This window comes from Narcine bancroftii, chromosome 4 (genome assembly GCF_036971445.1).
Source record: "Narcine bancroftii isolate sNarBan1 chromosome 4, sNarBan1.hap1, whole genome shotgun sequence".
NCBI classification, from domain to species: Eukaryota; Metazoa; Chordata; class Chondrichthyes; order Torpediniformes; family Narcinidae; genus Narcine; species Narcine bancroftii.
The window spans coordinates 298908253-298920683 of NC_091472.1; the positions used below are offsets into that span (position 1 = coordinate 298908253).

Below are 12431 nucleotides of genomic sequence, written 5' to 3' on the forward strand. Positions count from 1 at the left end.
TCCTGTAGGGTTGAGAATTACAAATTCTCTACTTTCTGTTCTTCTGCGCATCAATTTTAAATGACCACCTGCTGATCTTGAAATCCCCACCTTTTTTTAAATCCTTCCACTAAAACAAACTTGATAACTATCATGGTTTCATAAGATCAACCCTCATTCTTTTAAATTGCCAAGAATATAAAATTGTACAGCACAGAAGGAGGTCCTTTGCTCCAAATTATCCAGGCTAACCAAATTATCTACCCAAGCTGATCTTATTTGCCTACATTTGGCACATATCCCTCTAAACCTTCCCTATGCTTGTACTTGTCAAAATGCCTTTTGAAATTGTAATTGTATCTGTCTCTACCACTATCCCTATATACCTATATATACCTATATACCACTCTATATACCTAACACTCCTGTGTGGAAAAGTTTGCCTCTTGGGTCTCTTTTATCTTCTCACCTTAAAAATATGACCTATAATTTGATTCCCCTGGCAAATAGACTATGACTATTTACTTTATCTGTGCCCCTCATAATTTTACATACCTTTTTGTTGGAGTTGTGTTAAAGAAGACACAATGAGCATTTGATCCTTTATTTTTTTGGCGAGATTTAGCAGTTTCTACACCTTCAAGGTTATTCCTTAGCCACCCATGATCTGGAAAAAGTCATAGTCTCTCCTTGCTTACCAGTATTGATAATGTACTTATGAAACTTTTCTGCAAATTAATGATGTCTTTCCTGTAGTTGGGCAATACCCCATATGTTGGCTCACCAACAGTGTGTAGAGTTGTAACTAACCTAACTCCAATAAAGGCGAGTGTGTCAAACGCCTTTGCCGCCTTTCTACAGGTGATAAACTGGAGCTGCTGCTGCCTTTCGGTCTGTTAGTTTTTTGAAAACCATGCCTCTTTATTTTTCTCCCTCCTTGTTACCATTTCAGTCTCTTGCTACAGGTTCTTGCAAAATTCTCATTGTCCCCATCTGTCACCAGTTCTTACCCTTTTGCGTGCTGTAGCCTTTGACTTAATAATTTCCTGAACCACCTTCTGTTAATCACGGATGGTTCATTTTATTAGAAAGTTTCTCTTTCTAATTGGACTAAATTTCTATTGAACATTGAGCTAGCTATTTGAATATCATCTATTACTGATTTACTGACCTATGACCTGGCCTATTTACCATCAAATGAATCTAAACTAATTGTGCATATTTAAGTTGAGAACATTGGTTATGGATGGATGCCAGGCATTTGCCTTCCAACACTATTTGAATTTCTACCATGTCGCAATCACTGCTGAGGAACCAGTAAATTTTATTCATCTTACCTCATCACATGACCAAATCTAAAATAGCCTTGTTTCTGGGTAAGTTTTCTAGCATGCTGCCCTGGAAAAAAAAAGTACCCTGCACAATTTACTTTCCCATAGTATCTATATGCCAGTTACAATCACCAAATGATAATTGGAGTTGTTTTTTTTTTAACATGCCTTGATATTTTGCTTCTCCATTGGACAAAAGCAGTATCTTGAGTCTATAGATACACCCACCTGGCTTTCCTCTACTATTCATTATTTTCACCCAGCTGATTGCATCACAATCCAAAGCACTGGCACCAAAGCTGATACTTTCGTGATTAAGCTACCTGTTCCTCTGGAATTTAAATAAAAACAAACCCCTAGAATATTAAGTTCCCAGACCTGGTCATTTTGCAGCCAAATCTCTATTAGCTATTACACTGAACTCCTTTATTACTATTTGTGCCTTCATTGAGTCTATCTTGTGACAACTGCTATTTACATTAGAGGGTTTATTTTTTGTTTATTGTCATGGGTACTTAAATATAGTGAAGAAACAGTCTTGTGTGCTACCCGGACAAGTCAACAAATAATTAAGTATATATGGGTAGTGCAAAAATAAAACAAAATTGCAGAGTCATGTTAGAGAAAAGTTGCATTGAAATTGTCCAAGGGTTATGATAAGGTGGGTTTTGTTAGATCAATAAACTTATGAACCAAAAGGGTTGCACGGCTGGTGTACAGCGCTAGCGATTGGGTATGGACTGGGTTTTGAATCCCATGCTGTCTGTAAGGAGTTTGTACATTCTCCATGTATCTGCATGGGCTTTCTCGGGGGCTCTGGCTTCCTCCCACTGTTCAAAAAAAGTACTGGGGGTGTAGGTTAATGGGTTGTAAATTGGGTGGTGTGGACTCATGGGCTGAAATGGCCTGTTATTGTGCTGAATGTCTAAATTTTTTTCAAAAAAACAAGCTTTTGACTTATTTGTTTCCTCCAAGTCTATTTTCTGCCTCTCATCTTGTATTTTCTTCCCTTTCCTGACAAGTTTTTGAATTTTATTTTGCTTCATTATCCTTCACTGTTCCTAGCATTTATTTTGTATTGTTTTGCATCATCCATTTTTGACCCACCCAATAGGTTAATGCTCTCACCACAATGGCTACCCAAACCTTTTCATTCTGTCACACTTCCTGCACATCCCCTTTTCCAATTATTAACACTATTGGATGTTTTTAAATGCAGATGCTAAAAATCTATAAAAACAAAATGCTAGAAATACTCAGCTGTATTTCTAAAGTCTGCTACAGCTGTAGGGAGAGAAACAACTGTTTCAGATCCAGCATTTTCTGTTTGTATTAACAGTTGGTGTCGTCCCATACCTTAGTGCTACTACCAAGAAAAAAGCCTTTTAATACAATCTATCCTGTATTGAAGGTGAATCACTATTAACTCACAGTCATTTCCACTCTATTTCAGTACACATGACAATAAATGAAACTTGCACTAAAATCACTGTTGCTCTTCATGTGCTCACAGACTGTCTTAATACCTTCATTTCAATGCAGACAACAAGAATGGATAAATCAACAAAGAGAAGACATAGAAAGACAAAGGAAGTTGTTGGCAAAGAGAAAGCCTCCACCAACTCAAAATTTGCAGACCCCATCAGCAAATTCTGAGATAAAACAACGCAAAGCAAAAGCTGTAAATGGAGCAGAAAATGATCCGTTTCTTAGACCAAACCTTCCACAGTTGTAAGTTTCTTTTTAAAATTTATCTTAGATTTTACAAACCATTTTAAGTAGTTGGCAGCATCATGACAAAATAAATAATTGATTTCTCACACTCTATAATATTAATTGTGTGATTTTGAAAATTTGTTTACAAAACTTCTCTATTTGGCTGAGTAAGTCAATTGTATATGTAATATTTTATGAGAAAGGTGGGATTTTTCTAAGAAACCCTTTTCATTTACACATAATTCAGTAAAGAGAGTTTCAACTTGTCTTATTTTACATTTAAACATCTGATGGTAGATTTTCAAAAGTCCAACTGCATGTGCTTGAAATCTGAAATTGAATGTGCTGTTTATTTTGTGTACTTGCCTCTTGCCTTCTCCTTTGTATTACTAATGATCTCAAGAGGAATTGAGTAGTTATGGCTATCTGGTTGGTTGCTGAAGTTGGTATGGATGAGGCTGCATTGCTCTTACAGTGGAGCTCTCAAGTGAATGAATAGCTATTGGCTTACTCTCAATTTGCTCTTCAACTACAGTAGCATTACCTGTATTGCTGCCTAGAATTTGGTGTCAAAACTGCTGTCTGCTTACCAAGCCTGTGTTGAACAAATTTGAATGTTTGCATCATAAAACCAGAGTTACTCCCTAGAAATATTCTGTAAATTAACCTCATTTCCACTGCCTCTTTGTCCTTGTCATTTCAAATCAGTGCAAGTTTAATCTTAGCTGCTGTGATTCCTTACTGATGGAATTTTAGATGGTTGAGGAAAGCAATGTGCTTTTATCCCAGTTGAGCACGAGAATGAATAAGATAGCAGAATTTTCAGGACTGAGTTGCAGCAAACCTTGAACTTTATTGCAAGTGCTTCTAATGCTCAGAATACTTCCTTTTCTTGGTAATCCATGAACTATAGAAAGCGTACTGTAAAAAAGAACCAATACTGCAAAAATCCACAGAATGATCTAAATCTTAAGAATTGATTTAAAAGAAAAGCTTTTACATTTATCTGCATGGAATTTTGGACATGGAATAAATACATTTGTAACTTCTAATCATTTTTGTAGTCCATATAATACTTTTACTGTCTTTATTATATAGATTGACAGTAGCAGAATACCATGAACAGGAAGAAATCTTCAAACTTAGATTGGGACATCTTAAAAAGGTTTGTTGTAATGTTTAATTTTAAGTAGAATTGAGAAGGTTATAACGGTCCTAAGGATGCTTCTTGATGGGACAGTTTACAAGAAGAAAAGGTTTGGTTTATTAATTTCTACAACCAATTCAAGCCAAAGGGGAATAACCAAATCTCTTTTGTGCTATCAATTTTTAGGAATGATTTTTAAATTTCCTTTATAAAATATTTAATGGTGTTTTGTAACTGAGAATTCAATGTGGTTTTCTAACATTTAAGTATTTGAGTTTTTAAATGCATTTTCTACCATCTACTTTGTTATCTTTCATCATTTTCATGACAGCTACCTAATATTGCCTCAGTACATTTCTGAATTTACCAAGCCATACTCCTTATAAATTACTTATTTCTGGAAACATCCAAGTGAATTGGCTCTGCACCTTTTACAATGCTTTTATCCAAAAGAATTTTCATAGTAATATGTAGGATTATACATTTCCTTCTCTACATACAATGGTAAAGATGATATCCTCCCCTTGATCTATTTAAACCTTCCATTAGATTTTTGTCTCAGCTTCATTCCATTTAAAGTGTTTTGCCATGTCCAATCCTGACATCAAAAAATGTTTTTCAACTTCCGAACCATATCTAATGCTGTGGCTACCTGACTGTTTTACCCAGTCTATAATCTTCCAATTTAGTTGTATTAGTAGAATTAAGTTTTTTCCCCTTAATTTGAGTTGCTGATTTATTTAACAAATTAGAACACCGACTTTGTGGTACCACTCACTCTTTCCTCTTTATTCCACTGGCAATGTTCTTATTCATTTAAATCGTATTTCTTTGAAAATCTATTTAAGATATAGGTTAACATCAGTTCTGCTGCTTTTTCATTTCTGAAGCTAGCTAATTATTTTTGAGTTGAAAATGTTCATCGTCAGTATATAAACTAGATTATCTGAACTATTTCAGATTATGAAGTAAATTAGTTATTTGAATGATAACAAAATAGTTGAACTACAGACAAATCTATTTTTCCTTGTTAACAGGAAGAAGCTGAAATTCAAGCAGAGCTCGAAAGACTAGAAAGAGTCAGAAATTTGCACATACGTGAACTTAAAAGAATAAGTAATGAAGACAGTTCACAGTAGGTTAACTTATGTCAAATTTCTTAAAGATTTAATTGCTAACTAGTTTATTGTTATCTACAGGGTACAATATGCACTAAAGTTGCAATAGGTAATTTTTTATCCATATTTTGAATTAAAAAGAGGCAATAAATACAAAAGATGGATCATATTCAGTTATTCTAGTGCAAGAAAAAGGGGAAATTGCAATAGTACAGATGATCCCTTTGTGGTGCTTGATTAATGTATCCAGGGAGGTACAAAAATATGATAGCTATTGGAAAGAAAGCTGGTCTTCAGGCTTTTGTACCTTCTACCCGAAGGTAGCAGTGATTAAAGTTGTGACCTGAGTGATACGGGTTTTTAATGATATTAGCTTCCTCCATGATGTTGTGCCTCATGTAGATGTACTCAGTGAATGGGGAGTTTGGAGCCTGTGATGGATCTGGTTATGTTTGCTACCTTCTGGAGCCTTCTGTGTTCCTGAGCATTTGAATTACCAAACCAGGCTGTGATGCAACAAGTTACTATTTTCACTGCGCTTTTCAAAATCTTTTTCAAAGCATTTCACAGACACTGACAATGAAGAATGTTTTGGAATACAATCACAATATACCCACAGGAATAAGACTGAAAAATCATAAAACTAAATACTGTAAAACTAAAATAACAAAATACTAGAAATATTCAACAGGACAGATAGCAACTGTGGAAAGAGAACATTTGTGTTTCAAGTCACAGGTGTCTTAGCAAAACTGAAAATGAGAAAATAAGCTGGAGAAAGGTGGAGGAGGAATATGGTAGGCATCCTATCTCTGATTGGGATGCTGTGGTGATAGAAGCCACCTGTTTGATAGATCAGTTAAGATATCTGGAGAGGAGAACCAGTGAAAACAAAGGAAGAATAAAAGTAATGAAATGCAGGGCAGAGCTGCAGCAAATCCAGCAGTTTGGGCAGTGCTGAGAGAAAAACTGAATCAAAGTTGTAAGTAATTTACACTAGAACTGTTCAATTATAAAGAGTGAGAATGAGTTGCCTGAAATTGCCAGATACAATACTGAGTTCTGAAAGCTTCAATATGCCTGTTTCTCTTTGAGTGAAGCATTGTGGGAATAATGCAGGCTAGAGTGGAATGGAGAATTGGATGCAGGCAATAGGAAGCTTGGTCGGCCTTGTGGAGCATCTGCATTCAGTTCACAAAGAAGGTGTTCAATCAGAATTTAGATTTTCCAATGTGGAGGAGACCACATCTTGAACACTAAATGCAATATGCTAGAATGGAAGACGGAAGAACTTGTAAATTGCTGCTTCACCAACTTGAGAGCAAGAAAGGAAGAAGTTGTTGCATCATAAATGGTCAGGTTGTAAAGTGCCATGAAAAGGAGAATATTGGTAGAGATGGAAAAGAACTAGTAGTTGCAAAGTGAGAGGTACCTTTGTAATGCTGAAAGGACGGAATATGAAGATGTTTGGTTGTGTCATTTTGTTGAAGGTGGTGGAAATTGCAAAGGATGATCTGTTGAATCTGAAGGACAATCCAGAGAAAAAGGGAAGACCGGAGAACTCTTTTCTTATTGTGAGGGATTGAGAGGAAAAATCCAGGGTATAAATAAAAACCAGATGGCTTCTTAAACAAAAATCTTGACCTTTCCCTTGTGGAGGTTTTTTCTTTATCTTATTCATCCAGCTTACTATTTCTGAGCAAATTAAAGAAAATTCAAGGTTCACAATTCCTTTTATTGTCATGTAATAAAACAAAACACATATATGCACAAGGTACTTCAGCATTTGCCTACCATAAAGGCAAGCAAAGAGCTCCATTGGCATTGCCTGGCACCCCTAATAATAAGCAAACGTTTTTCCAATTTTAAGTGATTTAACGGGTACCTGAGGGTCAACTTTTTTCTACTCAGCTGAGTAGAGCAATGAGAAACAACTATAGAAGGAGGTAAAATTTTGAGATTCAAAAGCCATTTGGACAGACATAGAGATAGGAAGGACTTAAATGATACAGACAAAATGCAGTCAAATGAGATGGCATTCTGGGAGACAAAAGAGTTAGGCCAAAGGGCTCCAAGGCTCTGACTCTAACTCCTAAATGGGATGCTCTTGATAGCCTTTTGTCTTTCTGATTACAAAGAAATCAAAATCTTCATTAATTCCTCAATTTCAGCCAGGTAATCCTTTTGTGCAATCCTTTTTTTCATCTTCTACCCTCTCGATTATCTTTTTATTACCTAAGTAAAACATTAAAGTCTGCAGACACCATGATTGAAGTAAGGAGTAATACATGGAATTCTTCAGACCACCATTTTTTTCCCCCTCCTATTACCTCTTTGCCCATACTCCTCCCCTCGCCACAGCTATTTATTGAGTCATCTGTTTCTTGGCCCTAATGAAGGGCCCAGGCCCGAAACAATCATTACCTGAAACTGGTTATTCTTTACTGTCTATAGATGTTGCATGCCCTGCCAGGTTTTTACAGCGCATTTATGCATTGCACTTGTGATGGATTATGTTATATTTTATTATTGTATATAGATATGTTTTGAAGGAGATATATTGTGGAGATTTTTCAGTGTGGGTCGCAAACAAGCACAAACACTTCACAACACAGATCTTATTTAAAATGCCAGCGCTCTATTCAAGCCAGACATTCCAGGCTCCCAGTGCCTTTGTAAAGACAATGGAGACTGCTTTGTTGAAGGACTTCACAAGTAGATACTAATTGGACATGCTGTGGAGTCATAGATTATTGTTTTGGAAAGCAGCAGATGAATGGACTCAAAAGATTGGGTCCAGTGCCGCAATCTGTCTGAGTGCGGTTTGCTGTTCTGGTAAGGTCATGTAATTTTGCAAGCAGAGAGAGAGAGGAGACCAAACAGGCTTTATCTAAGAGAGAACTGGCTTCTGCAGCATAGCAAGCTGGCAGCTTGTTTAAAACCCCATTTTGAAGACGGGTTGTGAGTTCTGAGTTCAGCCTGTTCTTGTATGTGGTCCATACAAGAGGAGATGGGTGGCTATATAATGTTTCACTTGGAAAAAAGGGAAACAAAAAGGAACTCTGTGGTGACCTGAAAGAAAGAGATTATCATTTGGAAAACCCAGATGGAGCAAGTTTCATTGAAATGGCTGATTGGAAGGAATCAGTTTGTGGGTGTCCAACGAGCAACAAATCTCTCTCTGAAAACCAACAAGAACCTTTCTGAAAAGTAACCATTTAACTTTTAATCACCAAAGCCTGGTGAAGATTCATAAATGTTAAATTCTGTGCACAGAATTGCCTGATACTGGTGAACTTGGAGGAGTGAGATGTGAGATTGGACTGTGAATCAAAGAACTTTTCTGAACTTATACACACATTACATGCATGTGTGCTTAGAATTAGAAGGGGGAATAATAAGTTAGGTTAAGTTGATAGTAAAAAGTTAAAGGTTGATCCTGTTTTTATGTTTAAAGAAAATTAAAAATAACTTTTGTTTAAATAACCATTTGTCTTGGTGAATTTCTATTGCTGCTGCGTTTTGGGGTCCTCTTGGCCTGTAACACACTTGGCTCCAGCATCTGCATAATTTCTTGTTCTAGTTGATCCATTTATATTTTCATTGCACAAGAGTTAACAGCGTCTTCATGCGAGGTGCTATCTAAGAATAAATTGGTGCTTCTCTGATCTTTTATTTAAAACTGAATACAGCTTTAAAGTATGGTGGTTCTTGGCTAAATCTTGTTGAAGTTACAAAAAGATGAATGGGTGGAAGCTCGGATTTTGAGATTAAAGAGGCTATACAAGAGATGCCAAATGGAAAGTCGCTGGGAGATTATGGATTTTCTGTTGAATTTTATGAAGTATTTTATGAAGATTTATCCTCTATATTTGGAGATCTGTTGCAGCAAGTAACAGAGGAGCAGTTGTTACCAGAATCTTGTTCAAGTGCTATAATTACTGTGATTCTTAAGAACGATAGGGACCCATTGAAAGTATTTTCGTAAAGACCTATTTCTTTATTAAATGTAGATTATAAAATTGTAGCGAAGGTGTTAGCGAATAGACTTTCCAAATATTTACCTCAGTTGATACATATAGATCAAACAGGTTTTATTAAAAATAGAAATGCGTCTGATAATATTCTTAGATTGATAACATTAGTCGATGCATTTAGACAACGACCCAACCATCTAATGGTGGTTGCGCTGGATGTGGAAAAAGCCTTTGATAAAGTCAAGTGGAATTTTTTGTTTAAGGTGTTAGAGAAGTTTAATTTTGGCCCTTATTTTATAGGCTGGGTTAAGGCCTTGTAAACAAACCCAACTGCTTGGGTGGTGACAAATGGTCAAATTTCCTTATCATTTAACTTAACGCGTTCCCGACTCGACAAGGTTGTCCATTGTCACCACCCTTATTTGCATTGGCTATTGAACCGTTAGCTCAGACAATAAGACAGAATGATAAGATTAAAGGAATGAAAATTGGGGAGGATGAATATAAAATTAATTTATTTGTGGACAATGTACTGGTATATTTGACAGAACCAGAACAGTCTTTGAAATATTTACAAGATTGTTTGTTAAAATTTGGAGAGCTATCTGGATATAAAGTAAATTGGGATAAGAGTGAAATAGTGCCAGTTGGGGATGGAGATTATTCAGAATATAAAAATATTATAAAATTGAAGTGGTCAGATAGAATTAAATATTTGGGAGTGGTAGTAAACGCAGACTACCAGTCTTTATATAAATTGAATGATGTCCCTTTATTAAAAAGGATTAAAATGGATTTGTTTAAATGGAAAGATTTGCCGTTAACATTAATTGGTCGAGTAAATTGTGTTTAAATGAATATTTTTCCTCGAATTCAGTCTATACCATGTTTACTTTCAAAGGGTTTTTTTCAGGACCTGAATAGGGCAATGCGGGAGTTTTTATGGGAAGGAAAATTAGCTAGAGTAGCTTTACATAAACTTACATGGAAATATGCTTTAGGTGGATTGCAGTTACCTCACTTTCAAAATTATTATGATGCAGCTCAGTTGAAATTTGTTAGCAGATTGATGGATGTGGACCAACCTCTGAGTTGAGCAAAGGTGGAAATAGCTCGTATATCTGAAGTTGAGGTACATCAGTTTATACTTAAATGTAATGTGAATTTATTGCAGGAATGTAATATGCCGGTATTAAAACATTTGTTAAGGAAATGGGTTAAAAGAAACAGGGTTTTAGGATCAAAGGGTAAATTACCCAATTCAAACCCCGTTATATCATAACCAGCTTATTCCTTTTTCAATGTTTAATAATCATTTAAAGAGATGGAATTCTCAGGGCATAAAGATAATTCAGGACTGTTCTGAAGAAGGCCAATTTCTTTCTTTTATTCAATTGAGGGAGAAATTTGATATATCTGTAAATTCTCTGTATTATCAACTCAGAGCTTTGATAAAAGATGATTATGATAAAGAGATGAATTTACCCATGTTGTCCAAATTTGAGTCTTTGATTTCTTCTGTACCTAAGAAAGGTTATATTTCAGATATGTACCAATTATTACAGGATAGTCTGGATAAACTGGAATGGGAGAAATCTAGGCTTAAATGGGAAAGTGATTTAACCTATATTTTTCCAGAAGGTAATTGGGAAATTATGTGTTCAAATAGTGTAACTAAAGTGACGAATGCACGTTATGGAATGGTTAATTATAATTTTTTTACATCAGTTATATTTGACTCCAGAGAAATTGAAAAAATATGGATTTAGTAATTCAGATTCTTGTTTTAGATGTGGACTATGTACTGGAACTTTTTTACATGGTGTTTGGTCTTGTTTTAAAGTGCAACCATTTTGGGAAGGAATTAGATTGGTTTTGGAAAAATTATTTAAGATTAAATTACCATTAGACCCATCAATCTTTTTGTTGGGATATATGGTTTCTTTGAAAGGACTAGGGTTGGATAAATTTCAAATTGCATTTGTACATCTAGTGTTATCTGTAGCACGAAAATGTGTAGCTAGTACTTGGAAGGATAATGTGGAGGTTAATATAACACGCTGGCACAATGAGTTGAGAAATTGTATTATTATGGAAAAAATTACATGTAAATCTGCACGATAATTATTCATTTTTTGTTAAAATGTGGTGGTCTTGGAGTATATGAATTTAGAAATACTTTAAAATATTCTTTATAATCACTGTATTATCTTTATATTTGGCTCCCCTTAAGGGGGCTGGCTGAAAGGGTGGGCGGGATTTTAATTTTTTGGGGGTTTTTTTATATATACAAAAAATTGGGTTTTTTTCTGTTATGTTTGTCTAAGTTGTCTAAATTCTTTTAAATTTTTCAAAAAGAAAAAAGATGAATGGGTGCAATTCTAATCATTTTCTATTTTCAATGCTTCTCTGTTAATACTCTTAATTAAATCCAGGAAGTCACAAGTGCTTTTTGCCTCCTTGTGCATTGCTCCTGGCTACATTCCCAGCTGTTGCTGGTCCAGAATTGTTCCTCTACCTGTCTGATAACAATCTTGTCTTTTGACCATTGAACTTTACTTCAGGTAATTCCTCCTTTTCAGCTGCTTGAATATTGAAATAATTAATTTTATTGCTAATTCTCCAATATTGTACCTTCATCCTACAAAATGTCCAAACCACTCAGTAGAAAGAAAAGCAACTCAATTGTTAAGTGGTTAACATTGTTGAATCAGGTCACTTCAAAATCACACTAAGCCCATGTTCAGAATTGAGAAGTTACTACACAATGATAGAAACACATCAAATTGTTATATTTCTTGCAAAGTTTCCATTATCCACAACAACTTGTTAATTCATCTCAGGCTCTCTTAAAATTATATAACATTGCAATATTCTATATCTTGATTAAGGTAAATATTTTAATTGTGCACATCTTTAATCATAACTGCCTATACAGAAGTGTTATTGATAGAGCACTGCTGATTTCCCAATGTTTATATGGAGTAATCATTTTTTAGATTCAAAGACCATCCCACGTTGAATGATAGATATTTACTGCTGCATCTACTTGGAAGAGGTGGCTTCAGTGAAGTATACAAGGTATGCTTTGAGTTGCAAGATTACGTGACTTTTGATTCAATTGTTCAGAAAGTTGAAGGGTCTCGCTTTTGAAGGGACTATT

At 35.2% G+C, this 12431-nt stretch overlaps 1 protein-coding gene across 8 annotated transcripts in view; it reads left to right on the forward strand.

Moving 5' to 3' along the window:
* The window catches only part of LOC138762146 (serine/threonine-protein kinase tousled-like 1), a 135841-nt gene that overhangs the window by 96190 nt on the left and 27220 nt on the right, over nucleotides 1-12431 (forward strand). For all 8 annotated transcript variants that reach the window (XR_011356773.1, XM_069935607.1, XM_069935605.1 and 5 more), the window contains 4 exons: nucleotides 2853-3041; nucleotides 4125-4191; nucleotides 5211-5308; nucleotides 12268-12349. Coding sequence is in view for 7 of the 8 variants with exons in the window: in XM_069935607.1 (XP_069791708.1) it covers nucleotides 2853-3041; nucleotides 4125-4191; nucleotides 5211-5308; nucleotides 12268-12349 (436 nt within the window). In the remaining variant the exon portion in view is untranslated. The remainder of the gene's footprint in view (nucleotides 1-2852; nucleotides 3042-4124; nucleotides 4192-5210; nucleotides 5309-12267; nucleotides 12350-12431) is intronic.